The 23,133-nt window shown below is 45.9% G+C and overlaps 1 protein-coding gene across 1 annotated transcript in view; it reads right to left on the bottom strand.

The window, feature by feature from the left end:
• Nucleotides 1–21,359, bottom strand: part of EXOC3 (exocyst complex component 3) — a 141,801-nt gene extending 120,442 nt beyond the window's left edge. Inside the window, exons 1-4 of the mRNA XM_063922795.1 lie at nucleotides 21,238–21,359; nucleotides 13,796–13,946; nucleotides 11,968–12,187; nucleotides 1,000–1,681 (exon numbers count right to left, since the gene is read on the bottom strand). Of these exons, the coding sequence (XP_063778865.1) occupies nucleotides 1,000–1,681; nucleotides 11,968–12,187; nucleotides 13,796–13,939 (1,046 nt within the window). The 5' untranslated portion in view covers nucleotides 13,940–13,946; nucleotides 21,238–21,359. The remainder of the gene's footprint in view (nucleotides 1–999; nucleotides 1,682–11,967; nucleotides 12,188–13,795; nucleotides 13,947–21,237) is intronic.
• Between the last annotated feature and the right edge of the window lie 1,774 nt (nucleotides 21,360–23,133).

The raw sequence follows: 23,133 nt of genomic DNA, 5'->3' as shown, positions 1-23,133 counted from the left end.
GTGGGTGGAGCAGGAGAGCTGACTCGGGACTGGGACCCGGCCACAGATGCCATCAGCAGAACAACTCAATATCGCCCATCAGGCGACCATTACTTTTGGGTGCACAAAAACAATAAAATTCCCCCTTATAGGTTAATACTATACCTAAAAGTAGTATTCAAACTAAATTACAGACCAATAAAACATACCTAGAACAGTTTCATCCATTGTAAATATACACAAACTGAAAACAGAATGTATGTCAGAAGCAGTTTTCACTTAGCAGCGCAACAGCCGTGTGTTATATGAAATGCCGGCGGTCGGGATGCCGACCGTGGCATCCAAACTTTTAGAATGCAGACAGAGGATGGAGTAATTCATTTCCGGCTACGGCTAACCCTAACCTCCACTCCCAGGCCCTAACCCTAATTGGCACCCCAATAATTACCTTCAGGTTGTCGCTGGTCAGGATGCCGGCATCGGTCACCTGACCATCAGCATTCACAGCGCCGGGATGCTGACTGCATCCCTAACAGCCAACACTTATAGTACATTAAAGCAATTTTACTAGTATTTAATTTGTTTATATGGCGCTAGAATATTCTAATTGGGTGCAAAATAGTAATAAAACAAATCTGGGTGAGACATACAAAGAGGTAAGAGGCCGACCTGCTTATAAACCTACAATCAGTAGGGAATTTGATATAGGAGGATAAATGCTACATACTGTAAACTGTCCAACCTGACTGCAGCAGGCCTTGGTAAGCTATATGGTCCTGCTAGCCTGAGAAGCTCTACATACTCTACATACCGTAATGTCTGAGTCTGACTTGGTAAAAGATGCAAGTGAAATAATATTCTTCTTAGAAATGCTTATTTGCATCAACATCCTGAAGGCTTGACACAGTTTTCAATCCAGCACACATATGCAATAAACTTTTTCAAAACAATGTATGTAAAAGCCCTGATAACTATGTCACCAAATACTGCCTATGTTTCTAATGGAATCTGTAGTATTACCTATGATAGGTGTTTAGAACCCAAGTAAGGAGGCTGACTATCTCATTAGCTTCAAGATCTTCTGATGCCAACTCCTGAATCCGGGAAGATAATGCTTGGTGGTACAATTCCAGCACTTTGTTGAAAATGTTGTAAGATGGGGGAAAGCACTGCACCATTAGATTTTTAACAATTATTAGATCATCCAGGACATAACGACGAATAATTTCCAAATGGCGCACCAGCCACATTTTATCAGACTCCCTTGTGTCTGCCTGACTGCCTTCAATTCTGGTTCCAACTGTTTTTTCAAGTACCAAAAACATTGTCTCCTTGCACTTCTTGGGTCTTCCCGGTGGAATGAAACCAGTCTGTTTTTTCCTATCCATCATGCGGCGATCTATCTTTTCTTCCCTCTCTATGATGCGAACAACTGAGACAAGCAAGGTAGGATCCTTTCGGACAGTGGTTACGGATCTCTGTATGACCATCCATAGCTGTTTGCCCAACTCATCAGACAGAAGTTGTATTTTTCCAAAATAGTTCTGAATTAGTTTCATATCATGGGTGTTTTTGCTATCCATGCGGTACTGCTCATACATAAGGTCATCTCGAGAGCATTCCAGGTCCATCAATTTTCGATGTGCTTGCAGAAGTTCACCACGTTCAATAAGATCCTGTGTTTCTCTTACAATTTCTGGTACTGTGAACAAAACAACACAAAGACATTAATTACACATAGTATCCAAAAATCAGTTGTAAGCTTCCTGGCACAGTATGTAACAAGTATGAGAATATCTACTCCAATCTGTGGAGACTTTACTTTTCCATCAATTAAAAAAGACATTTCACCACTTTACAAATGTATCAGTTTGAATGTGCTATGTTGCTTAGTAATTTATTGATTGACCTTTACCAAAAACAAGACAGCATCTGCAATAGATAGTTTTAGGCCAGTTGTTGGTTTGTGCTACAGATGTGTTGTCATATTCCCTGCGTAATTACACATTACATCAATAGGTAAACCCGTCCATTAAAAACTGAAAGTGGCAGTATTACATCAATATGTAAAAAAATACTAGTAGCATGTACTCAGTGGGAAACAATGAAATATGTTTTTAAAAAACATCACAAAATCTACACAATAATAAATAAATAAAAATTATGGCAAAAAAGATCAATGTGACAAAAACCCAGAACAATATCAACATCGAAAACATTATAAATTATTGGATTATACAGCATAATAAAAAATAATTGTTAGATTTAGGTTATAGAAACTTTCTATCAACACCTTTATTAACGCCCTATCAAATGATCTGGAAAGAAATCTGGTGGGAATATAAGATAATTATATGATATACTGTACAACATGGCAATAACTAAAGTTTTCCTATTCAGTGCTGTTTGTAGCTGTAACGGATGGGCGGAATACTATTCAAGGCATGGGGAGAAGGGCTCTGTGCCATAGAAGGTAAAATACATGTTTCCAAGCTGTAACAGATGGCTTCTTATAGTTACTGAATTCAAAAAGATACTATTGTTAGGGGATGTAGTTATGTAACCAAATACCGATTCGGTCACAATACCGTTTCCGGACATCCCGACGGCTCTCAATCCCGACAGTCGGAATGCCGACTAACAGGGACTATTACCACTCGTGGGTGTCCGCAACACCCATAGAGTGGGACTAAAACCTGTGGCAAGGGCAGCGAGCCCGCAAAGGGGCTTAGTCGCAAATTTGATGGAGGTGCCAGCCCACACTCTATATGCCCCTCCTACCAGACTCAGTCTAGGAAACTGTGCCCGAGGAGACAGACATACTTTGAGAGAAAGATAGATAAGAAAAGTGGTGAGATTCCGAACCAGCACACACAGAACAATAGAAAAGCCATGCTAACTAAACTTGAAACATGAACAGCAACAGTTGAACAAACCAGAATACTTAACCAAGTAACAGTGCAGAAAGAACGAAGCACTGGGCGAGCGCCCTGTATCCTCCACGGACTACGAGAAAAGGATTTACCGGTAGGGAATTAAAATCCACTTACGTCCTAGAGGATACTGGGGATCCATTTAGTACCATGGGGAAGTGGCAAAGCTCCCAAACCGGGTGGGAGAGTGCCGAGATTCCTGCAGAACCGATTGACCAACTGAAGGTCCTCAGAGGCCAAAGTATCTTACCTGTAGAACTTTGCAAACGTGTTCGAACCTGACCAAGAAGCTGCTCGGTAGAGCTGTAAGGCTGAGATACCACGGGCAGTTGCCCAAGAAGAACCCACCGATCTAGTCGAGTGAGCCTGTACAGATTTAGGAACCGGCAATCGTGCCGTGGAATAAGCATGCTGGATAGTAAGCCTGATCCAGCGCGCAATGGACTGCTTTGAAGCAGGACATCCATTCTTATTGGGATCGGAAAAAACAAACAGCGAGTCCGATTTCCTGTGACAAGCTGTTCTCTTCACATATACCTTCAAAGCCCTCACAACATCAAAAAACTTTGAAGTCACAGAAGTGTCGGTAACAACCGGAACCACAATGGGTTGGTTGATGTGAAACGCAGACACCACCTTAGGAAGAAATTGCTGACGAGTCCCGAGTTCAGCTCTGTCCTCATGGAAAATAGGGTCTCTTGTGAGACAACGCCCCTAGCTCCGACACATGTCTTGCTGAAGCCAAGGCCAACAGTGTGACAGTCTTCCACATAAGATATTTTACGTCTACCTCCTGTAACGGTTCAACCCAGTCCGACTGGAGGAACTGCAGTACCAAATTGAGATCCCATGGTGCCGTGGGAGGCACAAAGGGAGACTGGATGTGCAGAACCCCTTTCAAGAACGTCTGACCCTCAGGTAGAGAAGCCAATTGTTTCTGAAAGAAAATGGACAAGGCCGAAATCTGAACTTTTATGGAGCCCAGATGTAGGCCCACATCCACACCAGACTGCAAAAACAGCAGGGAATGTCCCAGATGAAATTCTATCGCAGAATATTTTCTCCTCTCACACCACGAGACGTATTTCTTCCAAATACGTTTGTAATGTTTAGACGTTACCCCCTTCCTGGCTTCAATCATAGTCGAGATGACCTTGTCCGGCATGCCTCTCCTGGCTAGAATCAGCCGTTCAACTTCCATGCCGTCAAACGTTGCCGTGTTAAGTCTTGATAAACGAACGGGCCCTGTTGCAGAAAATCCTAGCAAAGAGGTAGGGGCCACAGATCCGCCAGGAGCAACTCCAGAAGGTCCACGTACCAGGCCCTTCTTGGCCAGTCCGGAGCAATGAGAATTGCTTGATCCTTTTCCCTTTTTATTCTTTTCAGAATTCTTGGGATCAGCGCAAGTGGAGGGAACACATACACCATCTGATAGACCCATGGAGTCGTCACGGCATCCACCGCCATTGCATGTGGGTCCCTCGACCTGGAACAATAGCGCTTGAGCTTCTTGTTGAGATGAGAGGCCATCATGTAAATTTGTGGACATCCCCATCGACGTGTCAAGCACCTGAACACCTCCGGGTGAGGGCCCCACTTCCCCGGGTGCAGGTTGTGTCTGCTGAGGAAGCCTGCTTCCCAGTTGTCTACTCCCGAAATGAAGACCGCTGACAATGCGTGTTTTTTTCTGCCCAGAGGAATTCTTGAGAAATCTGACATTGGTGCTCTGCTTTTCGTTCTGCCCTGTCAGTTTATGTACGTCACTGCAGTCACATTGTCCAACTGAACCTGAATGGCCCGATCTTGAAGATATGAGGCTTGCAGAAGCGCATTGTATATAGCCCTGAGTTCCAGAATATTGACTGGAAGGACAACTTCCTGACTTGACCATCTTCCTTGAAACTGCACCCCCTGGGTGACTGCCCCTTAACCTATGAGGCTTGTGTCTGTGGTTAGCAGAATTCAATTCCGAATCCCGAACCGTTGGCCCTCGATTAGGTGAGAAGTCTATAATGTGATAGTGTGCAGGTGCACATTGAGTGTTTTTGGTGCCTAAATGGCGAGCTGCTGCACAATTATAGTTGACAACACTATACTATAGACTACACAAAGGAAATTTTTGCTACGCTCAGCCTGGTGTATTATTGTTGTTCTGTTGTGTAACAATTGGGAAATTGCATCAATAGAAGTAAAAGTATATATTGTTTAATCTATTACAATGAAAATCGTAACAATGTACATAAATGATAACATAATACATGCTTGTGTACAGGAATAGAATAAAGAAAGAGGGGAGGGAGGATCAGACAAATGAATAGATGGATGATGCGTAAAGAGTAGTAGAAAACATAATGTAGAAGAAAAATTCAGACTATAGGAGAGAGGGAACAGTGACAGTGTGTGTGTGTCAGTTGAGTGCACTTGAATGAGCTAATCGTTTCCAAAACGGCACTTGTTCTTGTGGATCCACCAAGTGATGTAAATAAATGAATAAATAGATAAATGTCAATTGATGGTAAATAATAAATTATATTAAGTGCATGAATAAATGTTAAATCACGGTAATACGTCGTCCAAGTGCTGGTATGCTTCAGAAAGAATTGTATGCGTATAGATGTTTAGAAATTATATGTCCAAAGCAGGGAGAGCAGAATTTTTCGATCGTGGTAACAAGTGTGAGTGGTGGCGTCCCGCTCACTCACTATGGTAGTTCAATGTCAGTTTGGTACCTGGGTGATGTCTGTAGTTCCAGCGTTGCCGAACCAGTGGGATCCTCTCCCGGTTACCTTCGTGATCCGGACTTGCTGCTCACCCAGTCGGCTCCGCCGTCCTGGGGACACTCACACCGTGGGTGTTCTCCTGGACACGGAAACCAGGCAGGGGACAGCAGCAGCCTGGGGAGGGGATATAGCTAGGTCCAGCTTGATTTGCCTTTCCCCCACAGTACCCCCTCCGCTACGGAGGCTTACCTACCAGCGTTCCACGGAGGGTCGGTGCAATTCTTCTCGATCCGTGTTACCGCTCACTTAGCCTAGGGATTGTCCGTGCACAGAACTTGATAAGAATGTCTCTGTGTCAGTTTCTCCTCCAACGCGTTTCAACATGTAAAGGTCTTCTTCTGGGAGTTGTGAATGGTGGGTGTTCCCCTGCTTCTTATTTCTAGTGTCTGGTGTTGTTTGATTCGTCGTGGCTTTGATTCTCGTTGATTAGGTGCATATCCTGTCAGTCATGGGACTGTAGCGCTTTAATTCCATTTGTGTGTGGTTCGTCAGTTGTTAAATAAAGGCACACTTGTCATTATGCTTTGTTGGCTTGATATTTGATTTATCCTTCTGGATTATCCCAAATTTGTTATAAACTTGTTTAATCTTCAAACTTGTAATTTAAATATATCTCTCCTTAGACAGAGTATTTGTGTGTAACAGACATCACTCAGGTACCAAATGGACATTGAACTACCATAGTGAGTGAGCAGGACGCCGCCACTCACACTTGTTACCACGATCGAAAAATCCTGCTCTCCCTGCTTTGGACATATCATTTCTAAACATTATCTATACACATACAATTCTTTCTGAAGCATACCATCGCTTGGACGACGTATTACCGTGAATTGACATTAATTCATGCACTTAATATCATTATTATTTACCATCAATTGACATTTATCTATTTATTTATTCATTCATTTACATCACTTGGTGGATCCACAAGAACAAGTGCCGTTTCGGAAATGATTAGCTCATTTAAGTGCACTCAAGTGACACATACACTGTCACTGTTCCCTCTCTCTTACATTATGTCTTCTACTACTCTTTACGCATCATCCATCTATTCATTTGTCTGACCCCCCCCCCCCCCTTTCTTTATTCTATTCCTGTACGCAAGCAAGTATTGTGTTATCATTTATGTGCATTGTTACGATTTTCATTGTAATAGATTAAACAATTTATACTTTTACTTCTATTGATGCATTTTCTCAATTGTTATACAAAAGAACAACGATAATACACCAGGCTGAGCATAGCACAAATATCCTTTCTGCTTAGGTGAGAAGTCTGTAGCCACCACACAAGGGAGATCCTGGCCTTTGGCAACAGACTGGTTGCATGTGAAGATGTGATCCGGACCATTTGTCCAACAGATCGAGCTGGAAGGGTATTGCGTGAAACCATCCGTACTGAAGTGCCTCGTAAGAAGCCACCATTTTCCCCAGAAGGCGAATGCACAGATGCACTGATATCCGGGTTGGCTTCAGGACATCCCAAACCATCGACTGGATTACCAATGCCTTTTCCAATGGAAGAAAATCTTTCTGCGACTCTGTGTACAGTATCATTCCCAGAAATGGGAGCCTCCGAGTTGGCTCTAAGTGAGATTTCGGTAGATTTAGAATCCACCCATGATCCAGGAGTAGTTTGGTTGTGAGACCAATGCTGTCCAACAACCTTTCCTTGGACGGTGCCTTTATCAGAAGATCGTCCAGGTACGGAATTATGTTCACTCGCTGCTTGCGAAGGAGAAACATCATCTCTGCCATCACCTTGGTGAACACCCTAGGTGCCATGGAGAGACCACATGGCAGTGCCTGGAACTGGTAGTGACAGTCCTGCAGTGCAAACCGTAGATAAGCCTGGTGAGGCAGCCAGATCGGAATGTGAAGGTACGCATCCTTGAGACACTAGGAATTACCCCTCCTCCAGACCTGAGATAACCGCTCTCAGAGACTCCATCTTGAACTTGAACACTCGTAAGTACGGGTTCAACGATTTTAGATTCAAAATCGGCCTTACCGAACCGTCCGGTTTCGGTACTACAAATAAGTTGTAATAATATCCCATGCTTTGGAGATGAGGTGGAACTGGAACAATGACCTGAGTCCGTACCAGTTTTTGAATGACATCCTGTAAGGTTATACTTGCCTCTTGTGAAACTGGTAAGCCTAATTTGAAGAATCTGTGAGATGGGAACTCTTGAAACTCCAGTTTGTAGCCCTGGGAAATAAGATCTATGACCCAGGGATCCTGGCATGATGTTATCCAGATGTGACTGAAAAACTTTAGTCGGCCTCCCACCTGCCAGTCTTCCAGGTATTGCTGTCCATCGTCATGCTGAAGGCTTTGAGGAAGCAGAGCTAGAGCTCTGATCCTGAAAACCGGCAGCTGCTGGTTTGCGTGGCTTACCTCTAGCGCCTCTGGTGTCTGAAAAAGAACCTGTGGTTTTGCTCTTACACCTGGCAGTCCGAAAGGACTGTAGATTAGGTCCTGAGTAGGATTTCCTGGCTGGGGGAGCTGCAGAAGGAAGATACGTGGACTTACCCGCAGTAGCTTTGGAGATCCATTTGTCTAGTTCATCTCCAAATAAGGCCTCTCCTGTGAAGGGTTGGCCTTCCACGCCTTTCCTGGAGTCCGCAGTCCACTGGCATATCCATAAGCCCCTGCGTGCTGACACTGCCATATCCACGGTGCGTGCATTAAGCAAACCTACTTCTTTTATGGCTTCCACCATAAAGTTTGCAGTCCTGTATACATTGCAGGAGTAAAACAATCCCCCCCTAGATAAGGAATCCAACCCCTCAATTAGGTTACCTGACCATTTAGCGATGGCTTTAGTAATCCACGCACATGCTATAGTGGTTCTGTGGGCCACCCCAGCAGTCGTATACAAGGATTTGAGTGTGGTCTCAATTTTACGATCAGCCGTGTCTTTCAGGGAAGCTGCACCAGGGACAGGCAACACTATTTTCCGTGACAGCCTGGATACGGATGCATCCACTATCGTTTTTTTTCCCATTTTTTCCTATCCTCAGGAGGAAAAGGAAAGGATGAGAGTAGCCTTTCAGGGATCTGAAATTTCCTATTATGATTAACCCACGGTTCTTCAAACAGGGTATTCCGTTCCTTTGATACAGGAAACGTGACTGAGGACTTCTTGTTTTACATTAAAATAAGATTCCTCACACTCCTCTGTCAACTTATCAGGAATTTGCAGAACGTCTCTGATAGCTTCTACAAGAGCCTTTATTCCCTGTGACAGAGCAGCATCCCCCCCTTCTGAGTCCACCTCCCACTCCTCCATGTCTGACCCTTGATCATCCAAGTCAGACTGCAGGATATGGGACAGAGTACGTTTTTGCGGACAAATGGTAGGGGTCTGAAACGCTAGTTTGGGGACTGAGTCTCTGTTCATAAACTCATCCACAGATTGTCTTAAGTATTGTGTCGCTTTCTCATTGTGGACAATTTAGTAGAAATATTGGAGATCATTCCTTTAATGGAATCCAGCCATGCTGGTTGAGCCCTGCTAGCCTGGAAAGGTACACTACACTGAGTACACTGTAGTGAGCCCCCTGGGGAAGAGGAACACACTGCCGTACATGAAACACAATCTTTGCCTCATATATTATAAATGTGACAGCACACACACACACACACACACACACACACACACACACAGGAAAAGGTTAAGAGCACAATTAACCCAGAGAGCCCTTCCAGGGAGACACAGAGGTATTATGGAGCCAGAACACCGCGTCCTTATCGCTAATGCGAAGCTTAGCTGGGTCGCAGACTAAGTACCCAGATTGGGGACTTGGTACACTGATAATCGCTCCCCCCCTGCGTTGACCCCCTGGTACCGCTGAGGTAATTTGGAGTCACTCCAGAGGAGCTGCGCGTCCGTGTCAGTCAGCGTCTGTGTCCACTGCAGAGGGAAAATGGCGCTGGTGAACTGCTGGATCCGCTCATAGTGAAGATCCGCCCCTTCAATGGCGCGCGGTCTTCCCGTTTTTTTTTTATACTGGCTGAGGTAATTTGGTGGTTAGAATGGAGTCCTAACCGTTTTAAGTCTGTGCCTGCGAGTGTGGGTACTGTGCACAGTGTACTGCGACTCAATTCGCCCCCTCAGAAGCGGTGCGTCTGCACTGTGTACCGAGTCTGGAGACACAGACCGCCCCAGTGAGAAGCCGTGCATCTTTGTACCCTCATGCCGACATAATGGCCAGCGACCCGCTAACTGGGACACCGGCTTAGTACTCCCCACTCTTCACTCTTCTGGCTCTGTTAGGGTGGTGGCGTGCTGTGGGAACGGACGATCGCCGTGGGGGGGCTTGCGAATAGGTCCCTCAGGAGCTAGTGTCCTGTCAGCGGGTAACGGGACCATTAACCCTTCAAGACTTCACCCCACCCCCAAATTCCCACAAAGCAGGCAGGCTGGTGCTATCCAGTCCTGTCTGAAAATAACAAACAGAAAAATAAATGCAGAAAACTCTTCAGGAGCTTCCATAAGCGTGACTGGCTCCTCCGGGCACATTTTCTAAACGGAGTCTGCTAGAAGGGGCATAGAGGGAGGAGCCAGCCCACACTATCAAATTCTTTAAGTGCCCATGGCTCCTAGTGGACACGTCTATAGCACATGGTACTAAATGGATCCCCAGTATCCTCTAGGACGTAAGAGAAATATAAATTGTGTCAATATCAGTAAATTGATTTATATGGATTTAGGCGTACTACTTGTTGCAATAAGAAAAACAGCAATGCCTATCCTCGGGATGCAGTCAATATATCAACGATCATAATGTGAACACCACAATGGCGACATTCTGAAGGAAGCGGGGGGTTAGGCTGCGGCACTTGAGAGAGGTTAGCTGTTAGGATTAGGATTAATGGCGTAACCCACTCCTGGAACTGCTGCACGATAAGCCTGTAGTCACCATGACGTCACTGCCAGACCCAGTGGACTAGTTAAGTCTCCAATGGAACACCAGGAACTTTTTGGTGTATGTCTACAAAATATACCACACTCCGATCCGGCCCTAGGCATAGGCAAACTAGGAAAATGCCTAGGGGTACAAGCAGCTTCTGCTGATTAAAATGATATGCGGCATGCCTATATTCGGTGTGTGACTGCGGCTGTATCAGCATACGAAATGCTATGCTATAGTATATTCCTGGAAATCACTGTAATGTAGCATTTTGTATGCAGATACAGTCGCACACAGAATATAGGCATGCTGCATATCATTTTAATCAGCAGATGCTGCTTATGCATCCTAGCCACATAGCAATGCAAATAAGATGCATTTTTCATCAAAAAAAGGCGCCCAATGTTAGCAGAGCTGCCAGATGACTCACGCCAGGCATCTCCTGCTGCATGGCGTATTGAGGCAAGATGTATGAGGACTCCTCTATATCCAGCAGATGCAGAGTTCACAGTGTCAGCGGCCATGTGAGTGCTGTGTGCGGGTGGGTTGGCTGTGCAGTAGTGTTCAGTATATGTTTAAGGGGCATTGTGTGTGTCATGTGTATAAATGTATTAATAATGTGCGGCATATGTGTAAGGGACAATGTGTGTATAAGGGCATTAATAAAGGTTGGCATAATGCGTAAGGCGCATTATGTTTATAAGGACATTAATAATGTGTGTCATATGTGTAAGGGGCATTACTGTGTGGTATTATGTGTATAAATGCTTTACTGATGTGTGGCATTATGTGTATAAGGTGCTCCACTGTGTGGCGTAACGTATAGAAATGGCACTACTGTGTGGTGTAGTGTGAATAAAGAGCAATATGGTGAAGTTTAATGTGAATAAGGAGCAATTCAATGTGATGTAATATAAATAAGGGGCACTACTGTGAGGAGTAACGTATATATGGTAAAGTGGTACTACTGGGTGATGTAACGAGAATAAGGGACACTATTGCATGATATAATGTGAATAAAGTTGAACTACTCTGTGGCGTAATTTGAATTGGGGTTCTATTGTGTGGCTATGCCCCTTCCCAGCAAGAACACGCCCCTGTTTGAGCTTTTGAGCTGTGCACCGAATGTGCGCACTGTTCCTATTTAAAATATAGGGGGTAGGAACACCAAAATGAGCACTGCTATGGGTGAGGGGTGATGGTGCTGGGAAAGGGGCGCAGGGTTAGAGGCGGAACTAGCGGTGGTGCTAGGGGACACGAGACAAAATCTTGCCTAGGGCATCATATTGGTTAGGTCCAGCTCGGACCACACTCCTAACCACTTGTACATGTCAGTTTTTCCAGATGCATTACCTGAAAAAATATTCTTAAGATTCTCAACTGCAGCTGCCAGCTGACTGTGCTGAACCACAGCATCTTTCACATCTTTCAGACTCTCAATAGTATTAATGCTCTGCCTCCAGTCTTTGCTGACATTTCCCAGAGATTGCTGGGTGTCTTTTACATCATTCAGTGCATTGTGAAGTTGGTTTAAACCAGTTCTCACCCCATCAAGCTGTGACTGAATGGCTGCCTGAAAAGAAATAAAAAACAAAAACAAAAAAATAAAAACACATAGTATGAATATTAAGAGAATGCCCACTGATCATATAGACTTAATGGGAGATATTCAAATGGCCGCGAATATGCAGTCATTTACCACGAATACAGTTTTTGCACATATCGCATGAAAAAGCTTTTTTTTTTTTTTTACCAGTATGCATACTCCCACTGTCCTACACAATTGCAAATTTGCGAAAACGGGATCTGCACGATAATTGTTGACAGCAAAACCAAAGAAAGGTGTAGGTGACAATGGGGAAATGTGCCTGTACCCAAAAAAAAAAAAAAAAAAAAAAAAAGCATAATATAGGATAACAGTACAGAAGTATATTAGTGGTCATGATAAAAGTATGTGGGTTACTTACATTAGGTAAAATGGCTGTTATATGTGGGTTTCAAAAAAGTGGGAAAAATGTATAGAAAGCAAGGGTACACAAAAATGGGCATAAGTATATATTTATGACTCATGTTAAGCCACTTAAAAAAAAAAAAAAACACCTCACCCTCCCAAAAACAAAATGATTACTCCCACCTCCAAGCCAACAAAGACTTGTCCCACTCATAAAGCACCCCAATACACTTGTCCCGTACCTTTTGCCCCAGTTTCCATCATTTTGCACTGTTTCACTGCAAAAATGACATGTCATTATTGGCCAATTAAAAATAATTAAAAGCTTCTAAGTGCCTAATTAATCATAATGGAGGTGTCCCAATAGTTAAAATATGGATTTTACATCTAGTCAGAGGTGGTGAAAATAAATTTGCAATAAAACCTATGAAGAATTATCGCCTGCAAATAACTGAATAGATCCTTTTTCACAAATCGCGATAAAATCCAGTTTTTTACATGAAAACAGGTTATCACAGCCAAATGAATATTCCCCCATATATTATGTGGCAAATGTAACAAGTGCAAACAGGTTATTTTGGAAATGAAACCCTGCATACAGTTCATGACAGGGGACAAACTGACAAGTAAGCAAAACGAGGAAGAGTACAGACGTGTCCTCCTACATCTTGCCTCGCTATGCCATGCAGCAGGAGATGCCTGGCATGAGTCAGCTGGCAGCTCTGCTAACGTCGGGCATCTAGTTTTTGCCGAAAATGTGCCTTTTTGCATAGCTATGCGACTAGGACAAACAAGCAGCTTATAGTGATTAAAATGATAAGCGGCATGCCTATATTCTGTGTGCGACTGTGGCTGTATCTGTACACAAAATGCTACGTTACAGTGATTTCCAGTTGCACAGAGAACATGGCATGCCACATATTTTAATCAGCACAAGCTGCTTATTCACATAGCAATGTGACAGACACATTTAAAAGGAGAAAGACGCACACAAAGATCCTTGGCGCTACAGAGTCATGCCACGGCATGGCGTGACTAGAAGGGCTGTTTAACGTGGCTGCAGCAAGGATGTAGAATGACACATCTGTAGCTATGGAAAAAAAAAAGGTGAGCCACCAGATCGGGAGGAAGGCAGCACCCCAAAGCAAGTAGTATTCAAAATTGTATTCATCTATGAGAGGGTTATTATTATGTCCCAAAATGGACAATCCCCTTAATTAGATATCTAACCTTTAGTCTGGCCTCCACAGAAGCTTTTTTTCGAGCTTCTCTCCTTCGATACTGCTCCACCTTATCCAGCTGATCTGGTCTCTGCAGCATCCCAGCCACACGCTGCACAGCAGTGGCCACCACCTCCTTATCTGGCTCCTCCATTCTCACACTGTAAAAATTCAGATACACCTTAAATATTACAAAATCAATATTACCAATTAAACTAGCAACCCACATTTTAGTTTTGTTTTCGCAAAGCACATTTTGTCATTGTGTTTGGTACACTTGCACAGTTTTTAAAGGAACTCTGGAGGGAGGTTGTTCCATACACCTTACCCCTAAGCAAGGCGAGGTCTAACTGGGGTTTCACGAGCTGGAAGGGAAAATTTGACACTAAAAAAATAATAATAAAAAACCGAACTATTATACCATAACCCATTGAATGTGGATGGAAATTGAGCCAGTATAATTGGTCTGTTATAACGGATAATTCTGGCCATACGCCGCTGGTCACGATCATTAAGTACCTGTGGCTTGCCACTGCCCTGACCACAGTGGGTGGTAATGCTTTCCAGGGCCGGTTCTTGCCCTTGTGGCGCCCCGGCCAAAACGATAGGGGCGTGGCTTCATACGGGGCGTGGTCAGTTACGCCCCCATTTGTCCCCCCTGTAGCACCGCTGGAAGAGGAAAAAAAATAGGATTTTAATACCTACCGATAAATCCTTTTCTCCTAGTCCGTAGAGGATGCTGGGGACTCCAAAAGGACCATGGGGTATAGACGGGATCTGCAGGAGACATGGGCACACTATAAGACTTTAAATGGGTGTGAACTGGCTCCTCCCTCTATGCCCCTCCTCCAGACCTCAGTTATAGGAACTGTGCCCAGGGAGACGGACACTTCGAGGAAAAGGATTTTTGTTAACCAAGGATGAGAAATACACCAGCTCACACCACAACACACCGTACAACATGGCTTTTAAGCAATACCAGTTAACAGCATGAACTAAAAAAAGAGGAACAAGCTGAACATAACCGATACACAACCTCTGTGTAACAGAAGCAATAACTATCAACACTACTGCAAACAACAGTCCGCACAGGGACGGGCGCCCAGCATCCTCTACGGACAAGGAGAAAAGGATTTACCGGTAGGCATTAAAATTCTATTTTCTCTTACGTCCTAGCGGATGCTGGGGACTCCAAAAGGACCATGGCGTCTATACCAAAGCTCCAGACCGGGCGGGAGAGTGCGGACAAGACTGCAGCACCGATTGAGCAAACATGAGGTCCTCATCAGCCAGGGTATCAAACTTGTAGAACTTAACAAAAGTGTTTGAACCCGACCACGTAGCTGCTCGGCAAAGTTGAAGCGCCGAGACTCCTCGGGCAGCCGCCCAAGATGAGCCCACCCTCCTGGTAGAATGGGCTTTCACTGACTTCGGCAACGGCAATCCAGCCGTAGAATGAGCATGCCGAATTGTATTATAAATCCAGCGGGCAATAGTCTGCTTGGAAGCAGGAGCCCCAATCTTGTTGGAAGCATATACGACAAACAGCGCCTCTGATTTCCTAATTTGACCCGTTCTGGCGACATAAATTTTCAAAGCTCTGACTACATCGAGAGATTTTGACACAGCTAAGGCATCCGCAGCCACAGGCACCACAATAGGTTGGTTTATGTGAAACGAAGAAACCACCTTCGGCATACATTTTTTGACGGGTTCTCAATTCCGCTCTATCCACATAGAAAATCAAATAGGGGCTCTTGTGAGACAAAGCCGCCAATGCTGACACCCGTCTTGCGGATGCCAAGGCCAAAAGCATGACCACTTTCCAAGTGAGAAATTTCAACTGAACCTTTCGCAAAGGTTCAAACCAGTGAGACATAAGAAATTGCAACACCACGTCAAGATCCCACGGTGCCACAAACGGAGGATGGATGTGTAGTACTCCCTTCATGAAAGTCTGAACCTCAGGAAAGGCGGCCAATTCTCTTTGAAAGAAAATCGATAAAGCCGAAATCTGCACTTTAATGGAACCTAATTTCAGGCCTGCATCCACACCTGCCTGCAAAAAATGGAGGAAACGACATAGCTGAAACTCCTCCGTAGGAGCCTTCTTTGCTTCACACCAAGACACATACTTTCTCCAAATACGGTGATAATGCTTCGCCGTGACCTCCTTTCTAGCCTTAAGGAGAGTGGGGATGACTTCCCCGGGAATACCCTTTCGAGCTAGGATTTGGCGTTCAACCTCCACACCGTCAAACGCAACCATCGGTAAGTCCTGGAAGACGCACGGCCCTTGCAGTAACAGATCCTCTCTGAGAGGAAGAGGCCAGGGATCTTCTATGAGCAATTCCTGAAGATACGGATACCAGGCCCTCCGTGGCCAATCTGAAACAATGAGTACCGCCTGAACCCTTGTTCTTCTTATGATCCTTATCACTTTTGGAATGAGTGGAAGTGGAGGGAACACATATACCGACTGAAACACCCACGGAGTTACCAAGGCGTCCACTGCACTGGCTTGAGGGTCCGTCGATCTGGAACAATATCTCTGAAGCTTCTTGTTGAGGTGAGACGCCATCATGTCTACTTGAGGAATTCCCCAATGACTTGTCATTTCTGCAAAAACCTCTTGATGAAGACCCCACTCTCCTGGATGGAGATCGTGTCTGCTGAGGAAGTCTGCTTCCCAGTTGTCCACGCCCGGAAGGAAGACCGCTGACACAGCGCTTACATGTTTTTCCGCCCAGCAGAGAACTTTTGTGGCCTCCGCCATCGCCGCTCTTTGTTCCGCCCTGGCGGTTTATGTACGCCACCGTTGTAACGTTGTCCGACTGAATCAGGACAGGCAGACCCCGAAGAAAGTGTTCCGCTTGCAGAAGACCGTTGTAGATGGCTCTTAATTCCAGAACGTTTATGTGCAGACAAGCTTCCTGGCTTGACCATTTTCCCTCGAAATTTTTTTTATTGTGTGACTGCTCCCCAGCATCGGAGACTTGCATCCGTGGTCACCAGGACCCAATCCTGGATCCCGAACCTGCGTCCCTCTAGGAGGTGAGAACTTTGAAGCCACCACAGGAGCGAAATTCTGGTCCTGGAAGATAGACTTATTTTCCGGTGCATGTGCAGGTGAGACCCGGACCACTTGTCCAACAGGTCCCACTGAAATACCCGGGCATGAAACCTGCCAAACGGAATGGCTTCGTAAGCTGCAACCATCTTCCCCAGCACCCGAGTGCATTGATGAATCGACACTCTTGCCGGTTTCAGAATCTCCTTGACCATGGTCCGGATTTCCAGAGCTTTTTCCGCTGGGAGAAACACTCTGCAGTTCCGTGTTCAGGATCATGCCCAAGAAAGACAGCCGAGTTGTCGGAATCAACTGTGACTTTGGCAGATTTAGAATCCAACCATGTTGTTGCAGAACTGTCAGGGAGAGTGCCACGTTTCTTAGCAACAGCTCCTTTGATCTCGCCTTTATCAGGAGATCGTCCAAGTACGGGATAATTGTGACACCCTGCTTGCATAGGAGTACCATCATTTCCACCATAACTTTGGTGAAGACCCTCGGGGCCGTGGAAAGACCAAACTGCAACGTCTGAAATTGGTAATGACAATCCTGAACCGCAAACCTCAGGAAAGCTTGATGAGGAGGATATATTGGGACATGTAGGTAGGCATCTTTTATGTCGACTGACGCCATAAAATCCCCCCCTTCCAGACTGGAGATCACTGCTCAAAGAGATTCCATCTTGAACTTGAAAGTTTTCAAATACAGATTGAGGGATTTTAGGTTCAGGATCGGTCTGACCGAGCCATCCGGCTTTGGTACGACAAAGAGGCTCGAATAAAACCCTTCTTGCCGTTGAGACGGGGGTACCGTGACAATGACACGCTGTTGACACAGCTTTTGTATAGCAGCACTCACTACTTCCCTTTCTGGGATCGAAACTGGCAAGGCCGATTTGAAAAATCGGTGGGGGGGCACTTCTTGAAACTCCAGTTTGTACCCTTGGGACACTATGTTTAACACCCAAGGATCCAGGCCTGAGTGAAACCAGACCTGGCTGAAGAATCGGAGACGCGCCCCCACCGGTACGAACTCCCGTAGAGGAGCCCCAGCGTCAAGCGGTGGACTTGGCAGAAGCCGGGGAGGACTTCTGCTCCTAGGAGCCTAGCACAGCAGGTGACCTTTTTCCCCTTCCTCTACCTTTAGAGGCAAGGAAGGATGACCCTCTTCTTTTTTTTGTATTTATTAGGCCGAAAGGACTGCATCTGATAATGGGGCATCTTTTTCAGTTGTGCAGGTACATAAGGAAGAAAGGATGACTTACCCGCTGTAGCTGTAGACACCAGGTCAGCGAGGCCGTCACCAAACAAGACACTACCTTTATATGGGAGAGCTTCCATAGCTTTCTTAGAGTCGGCATCAGCATTCCATTGATGAATCCACAGTGCTCTCCTGGCCAAGACTGCCATGGCATTGGCCCTTGATCCCAAGAGGCCAATATCCCTCGCCGCATCCTTTAGGTAAGCTGCAGCGTCCCTGATATAACCGAGAGTCAAAAGAATGTTATCCCTATCCAGGGTATCCATGTCAGATGCCAAATTATCTGCCCACTTACCGATAGCACTACTCACACATGCCGACGCCACAGCAGGTCTGAGCAGCACACCCGTAGTGACAAATGGATTTTAAGGTTGTTTCCTGCTTACGATCCGCAGGGTCCTTAAGGGCAGCAGTGTCAGGAGACGGAAGCGCCACCTTCTTGGACAGCCATGATAGAGCCTTGTCCACATTGGGAGATGACTCCCACTTTTCCCTGTCGTCAGAGGGGAAAGGATATGCCATTAGAATTCTCTTGGGAATCTGCAACCTTTTGTCAGGAGATTCCCAAGCTTTTTCACAAAGAGCGTTCAGCACATGAGAGGGGGGAAACGTCACCTCAGGCTTTTTTCCCTTATACAAACAAACCCTTGTATCTGGAACAGTAGGTACTTCTGAAATATGTAAAACATCTTTAATTGCCACAATCATATACTAAATACTCTTAACCAATTTTGGATGTAAACTGGCCTCACTATAGTCGACACTGGAATCAGAGTCCGTGTCGGTATCAGTATCCGCCATCTGGGTAAATGAACGCTTTTGTGACCCTGAGGAGGCCTGTACCTGAGACAAGGTGTCCTCCATGGATTTTCCCATGGATTTTCCCCACATTTGTGTCTGAGAATCAGATTTATCCAACCTTTTAGTCAATAAAGCCACATTTGCATTCAATGTTCTCAACATATCCACCCAATCAGCAGTCGGCGGTGCCGACTGAGTCACTCCCAGCGCCTTATCTGCCCCCACTGCAACTTCCTCCGGGGAGGAACACAGCCTTAGACATGTCGACACACGTACCGACACACACAAACACACTGGCTATAGGGGACAGACCTACAGGAAAGTCTGTTAGAGAAAACACAGAGGGAGTTTACCAGCTCACACCCCAGCGCCTATCCCGGTACGGAGAGCAAATACACAGTGCCTCAGAACCGTTAGCGCCGTTATTAATGGGTTAATTGCATCAAATTATTGTTCCCCAACCCCCCCCCCCCCCCCGGTTTTCTCCCTGTTACTTGTGCAGGAGAGTGGAGGTCTGGGCCAGCGTCTCTGTTCCTGTGAAGAGAAAATGGCGTAGCTAAGCTGTGAGGGCTAAGCCACGCCCCCTCACCGGCGCGCTGTAGTCCCGCTCAAAATTTTAATATTTATACTGGCGGGGGCTATATTTAGTGCCTAGGCACTTATAATATATATATATTCTGGCCAGTGCTGTACTCCGGTAATCATGCTGCCCAGGGCACCCCCCCTGCGCCCTGCAAGTGCCGTCCGAAGTGTGTGCGGGAACATGGCGCGCAGCGCAGTACCTCATTACTGAAGTCTTCTGCTGTCACTGAAGTCTTCTGATCTTCTTTATACTCACCCGGCTTCTTTCTTCTGGCTCTGTGAGGGGGTTGACGGAGCGGCTCCGGGAACAAGCAGTTAGGCGCACCAAGTGATCGAACCCTCTGGAGCTAATGGTGTCCAGTAGCCTAAGGAGCAGAGCCTTTCAACTCAGAAGAAGTAGGTCTGCTTCTCTCCCCTCACTCCCACGAAGCAGGGAGCCTGTAGCCTGCAGGTCTCCCTGAAAATAAAAAACCTAACAAAGTCTTTTCAGAGAAACTCAGGAGAGCTCCCCTAGTGTGTGTCCAGTGGGAGACAGGCAGGTGTGACACAAAAGACAGGGTGAATAAGAAGATTGTGGTGGGCTAGGCTGGGCACACAGCTGATAATGCGCATAAGATGCGACAAAGTCAACGATTTTTACCTGCAAATGATATCCGGCATACACACTGAACGATATCGTTATCGATATCATTAGTGACGTCATCCAGCCACATCCAGGAGCATGCAATAACTTTGGGATTTCAATGCATGAACTAAAGATATTGCACCTCGTTAACGACCCACGGGAGTGCGAATCATTAACAATATAATGCATGCACACTCGACACTGTGAATGATATGATATATTGTCCGATCCACCGAATTGGACGATTTATCGGCTGCATATCGTCCAGTGTGTACCGAGGCTAAGGATGAGAGCTGGAAGGCCTTATACGAGATGCTCATACAAATTCAGACTCATAAAGTTTGAAGTCACATTATTACAACACAGTAAGGCAGCACACAATTATATCAATGTCCATTACAATAAGTGATGCTACAGAAACGACTGCATTGTTGGTTTAATAAAAAGAAATCACAGGCACTGTTAACATCAACTAATGACAGGTAACCGCGTCTATGAAATAAGGGATAGGAACAGAAAATGATCATACAGTATTGTGGAGAGGAATCAGTGTGACATGTAAACATAAACAAGGTGCAGGACTGTACTCACAGAAGGCTAAGGGACTGCTTTCTTCTCTGTCAGCATTTAAACAGGCTCTAATATTGCATATAAAGCGCGGCGTATTTTGCATTTAATATTAATGCTGCTTTCAATTTTGAAGTCATCAAAATAGTATCAACAGCTGAAAGGATAAGATGCTATTAAATATCCTTATTATTCTTTGCGTTCAGTAGGCACCACCTATTGTTACTTCTTTTTCAACAAAGCAGTTATTTACCAAAACTGACTTGAACACTACTATACTGAAACACTAGTGAACAGTAAAGTGAAACGCACAAATAAAGAGGTACAGTGTAATGGAAGTGCTGATACCCCCACCTGGGTGTGCGGGAAGATGTCAGGGAAATCGCCTATACTGGCAGCGCCTCACATAAGGTACACCCTGTGCAGGTGAATCTTACACACCGTACAAACACACACGACCATGGCACCGCAATGACACGGCTCTGTAATTACATGAGTCACGGAGAATAACTGGGTCCACAAAGTAATGTATCATAGGGAGACATACCGCAGCAGCAGCACTCAGTGCAGGGTCTCTGGCTGTGACAGGGGACGGGCACCCGTGACTGCCGGAAGCCGATATGGTAACACAGCGATACACTTCCCTGTGCTTCGCCCCGCCTACCGCATCATGCCTAAACAAGGAGTCACCAATCGGCGTGCAGCTATTAATTGTACAGCGTGCGGAAACATGTGAGACATGCTGTGATTGGTTGTGAAGGAAAATGTGACAGATGTGTATTCTGTGGGAGAAGCTATGATTGGCGCTGCAGTACTAGGTGGTCACTGTTCAGTATTGTGCGGTTATAGGGTGTCTTGGGGCATACTTGCCTATCTGACCCTCTCCATAGGGGAGAAAATGCTCTGTTCCTGGACTTTCCTGGTAATGTATGATTGTCATCACCTGTGGTGAGCTAGTTAATTGATAAGAAAGGTGTTTCACCACAGGTGATGGCAATCATACAATACCAGGAAAGTCCAGGAACAGAGCATTTTCTCCCTGGCAGACTAGATGCACGCTGAGGGGGTGTAGTATGGCTGACCGGCGGTCTCCTGACCACCGGTCAGCTTACCGACGCCGGGATCCCGGCGGGGAGGGGCGAGTGCAGCAAGCCCCTTGCGGCCTCGCTGCGCTCGCCACGCTGCGGGCTCGGTGGCGACCTCCGGTAGCCACGGGTTCTATTCCCACTCTATGGGTGTCGTGGACACCCACGAGTGGAAATAGTCCCTATTGGTCGGCATGCCGACCATCGGGAAAGTGAGCCGTCTGGCTCGTGGAGAAGGTCATGTGACTGTCGGTCAGCTGACCGGCGGTCACATGAATACCACCCCTCTGAGGAGCTCTACTGAGTTTCTCTGAAAAAGACTTATGTTAGGTTTTTTATTTTCATTGTTGTTTATTGTTCCTGGCAACAGTCTCCCTGCTTCGTGGGACTGAGGGGGCAGAAGTAGGAACCAACTTCCTGAAGAGTTTCATGGCTCTGCTTCTGGCTGACAGGACACCATTAGCTCCTGAAGGTTACTGAACGCTAGCCGTGTCTAGATGCTCACTCCCACAGCACGCCGTCACCCCCCTCCCAGAGCCAGAAGACAGGTGAGTGTAAGAAGATAGATCTTCAATCAAGTAAAGTGACGGCTGAGGTACAGCACGGCTGGCGGGAGCGCAGCGCGCCATTGCTGCCCACACATACACAGGCACTGCAGGGCGCTGGGGGGTGCCCTGGGCAGCAAATAACCTCGTAAACTGGATAAAAGGGGGCATAAGATGCCAAGGCACAGCCCTACCCCCGCCAGTATAAATATTATGTGAAAAATCTCTGAGGAGATACGCGCCATTGCGGGGGCGGAGCTTCCTCCTCAGGCAGCCAGCACACTGTTCAGCGCCACTTTCTCTCATTCACAGACTGCAAAGAAGACGCTGGTCCTCCTCCAGCGGGCCCGGGTGCTAAATCATATCGATCATAATATAATAGCGCTTAAAGGTTTCTGTGTACGGAGTACGCGACACAGGGATTTTATCTCTGTCCCCTATAAATTCCAGTGTGTCTATGAGAGTGTGTTGTACACGTGGGTGACATGTCTGAGGCAGGGACTTCCTCCCCGGAGGAAGGCATTTTAGGGACACAGAGTTGTAATGTGGTGGCGCTGCCGGCACACCAAGAGCCTGCATGGGTGAAAGAAATACGTGATAGTATGCATCATATCAATAGGAGATTAGATAAGTCTGAATCTCATGCTGAGTGCTGGAGAAAATCTGTGCAAGATATGATTTTTCAGGGCTCTGTTCTTCCATCCGCAGGCGACCCCTCTGGGTCACATAAGAGACCATTTGCGAATATATTGTGAATACTGATACCGACACGGACACTGATTCTTGTGTTGACGATAGGGACTCCAGAGAAAT

The sequence above is a fragment of the Pseudophryne corroboree genome, chromosome 5 (genome assembly GCF_028390025.1).
Source record: "Pseudophryne corroboree isolate aPseCor3 chromosome 5, aPseCor3.hap2, whole genome shotgun sequence".
In the NCBI taxonomy this organism is placed as follows: domain Eukaryota; kingdom Metazoa; phylum Chordata; class Amphibia; order Anura; family Myobatrachidae; genus Pseudophryne; species Pseudophryne corroboree.
Note: the sequence above shows the minus strand (reverse complement) of the source record. Positions and strands in the feature narration are given on the sequence as shown.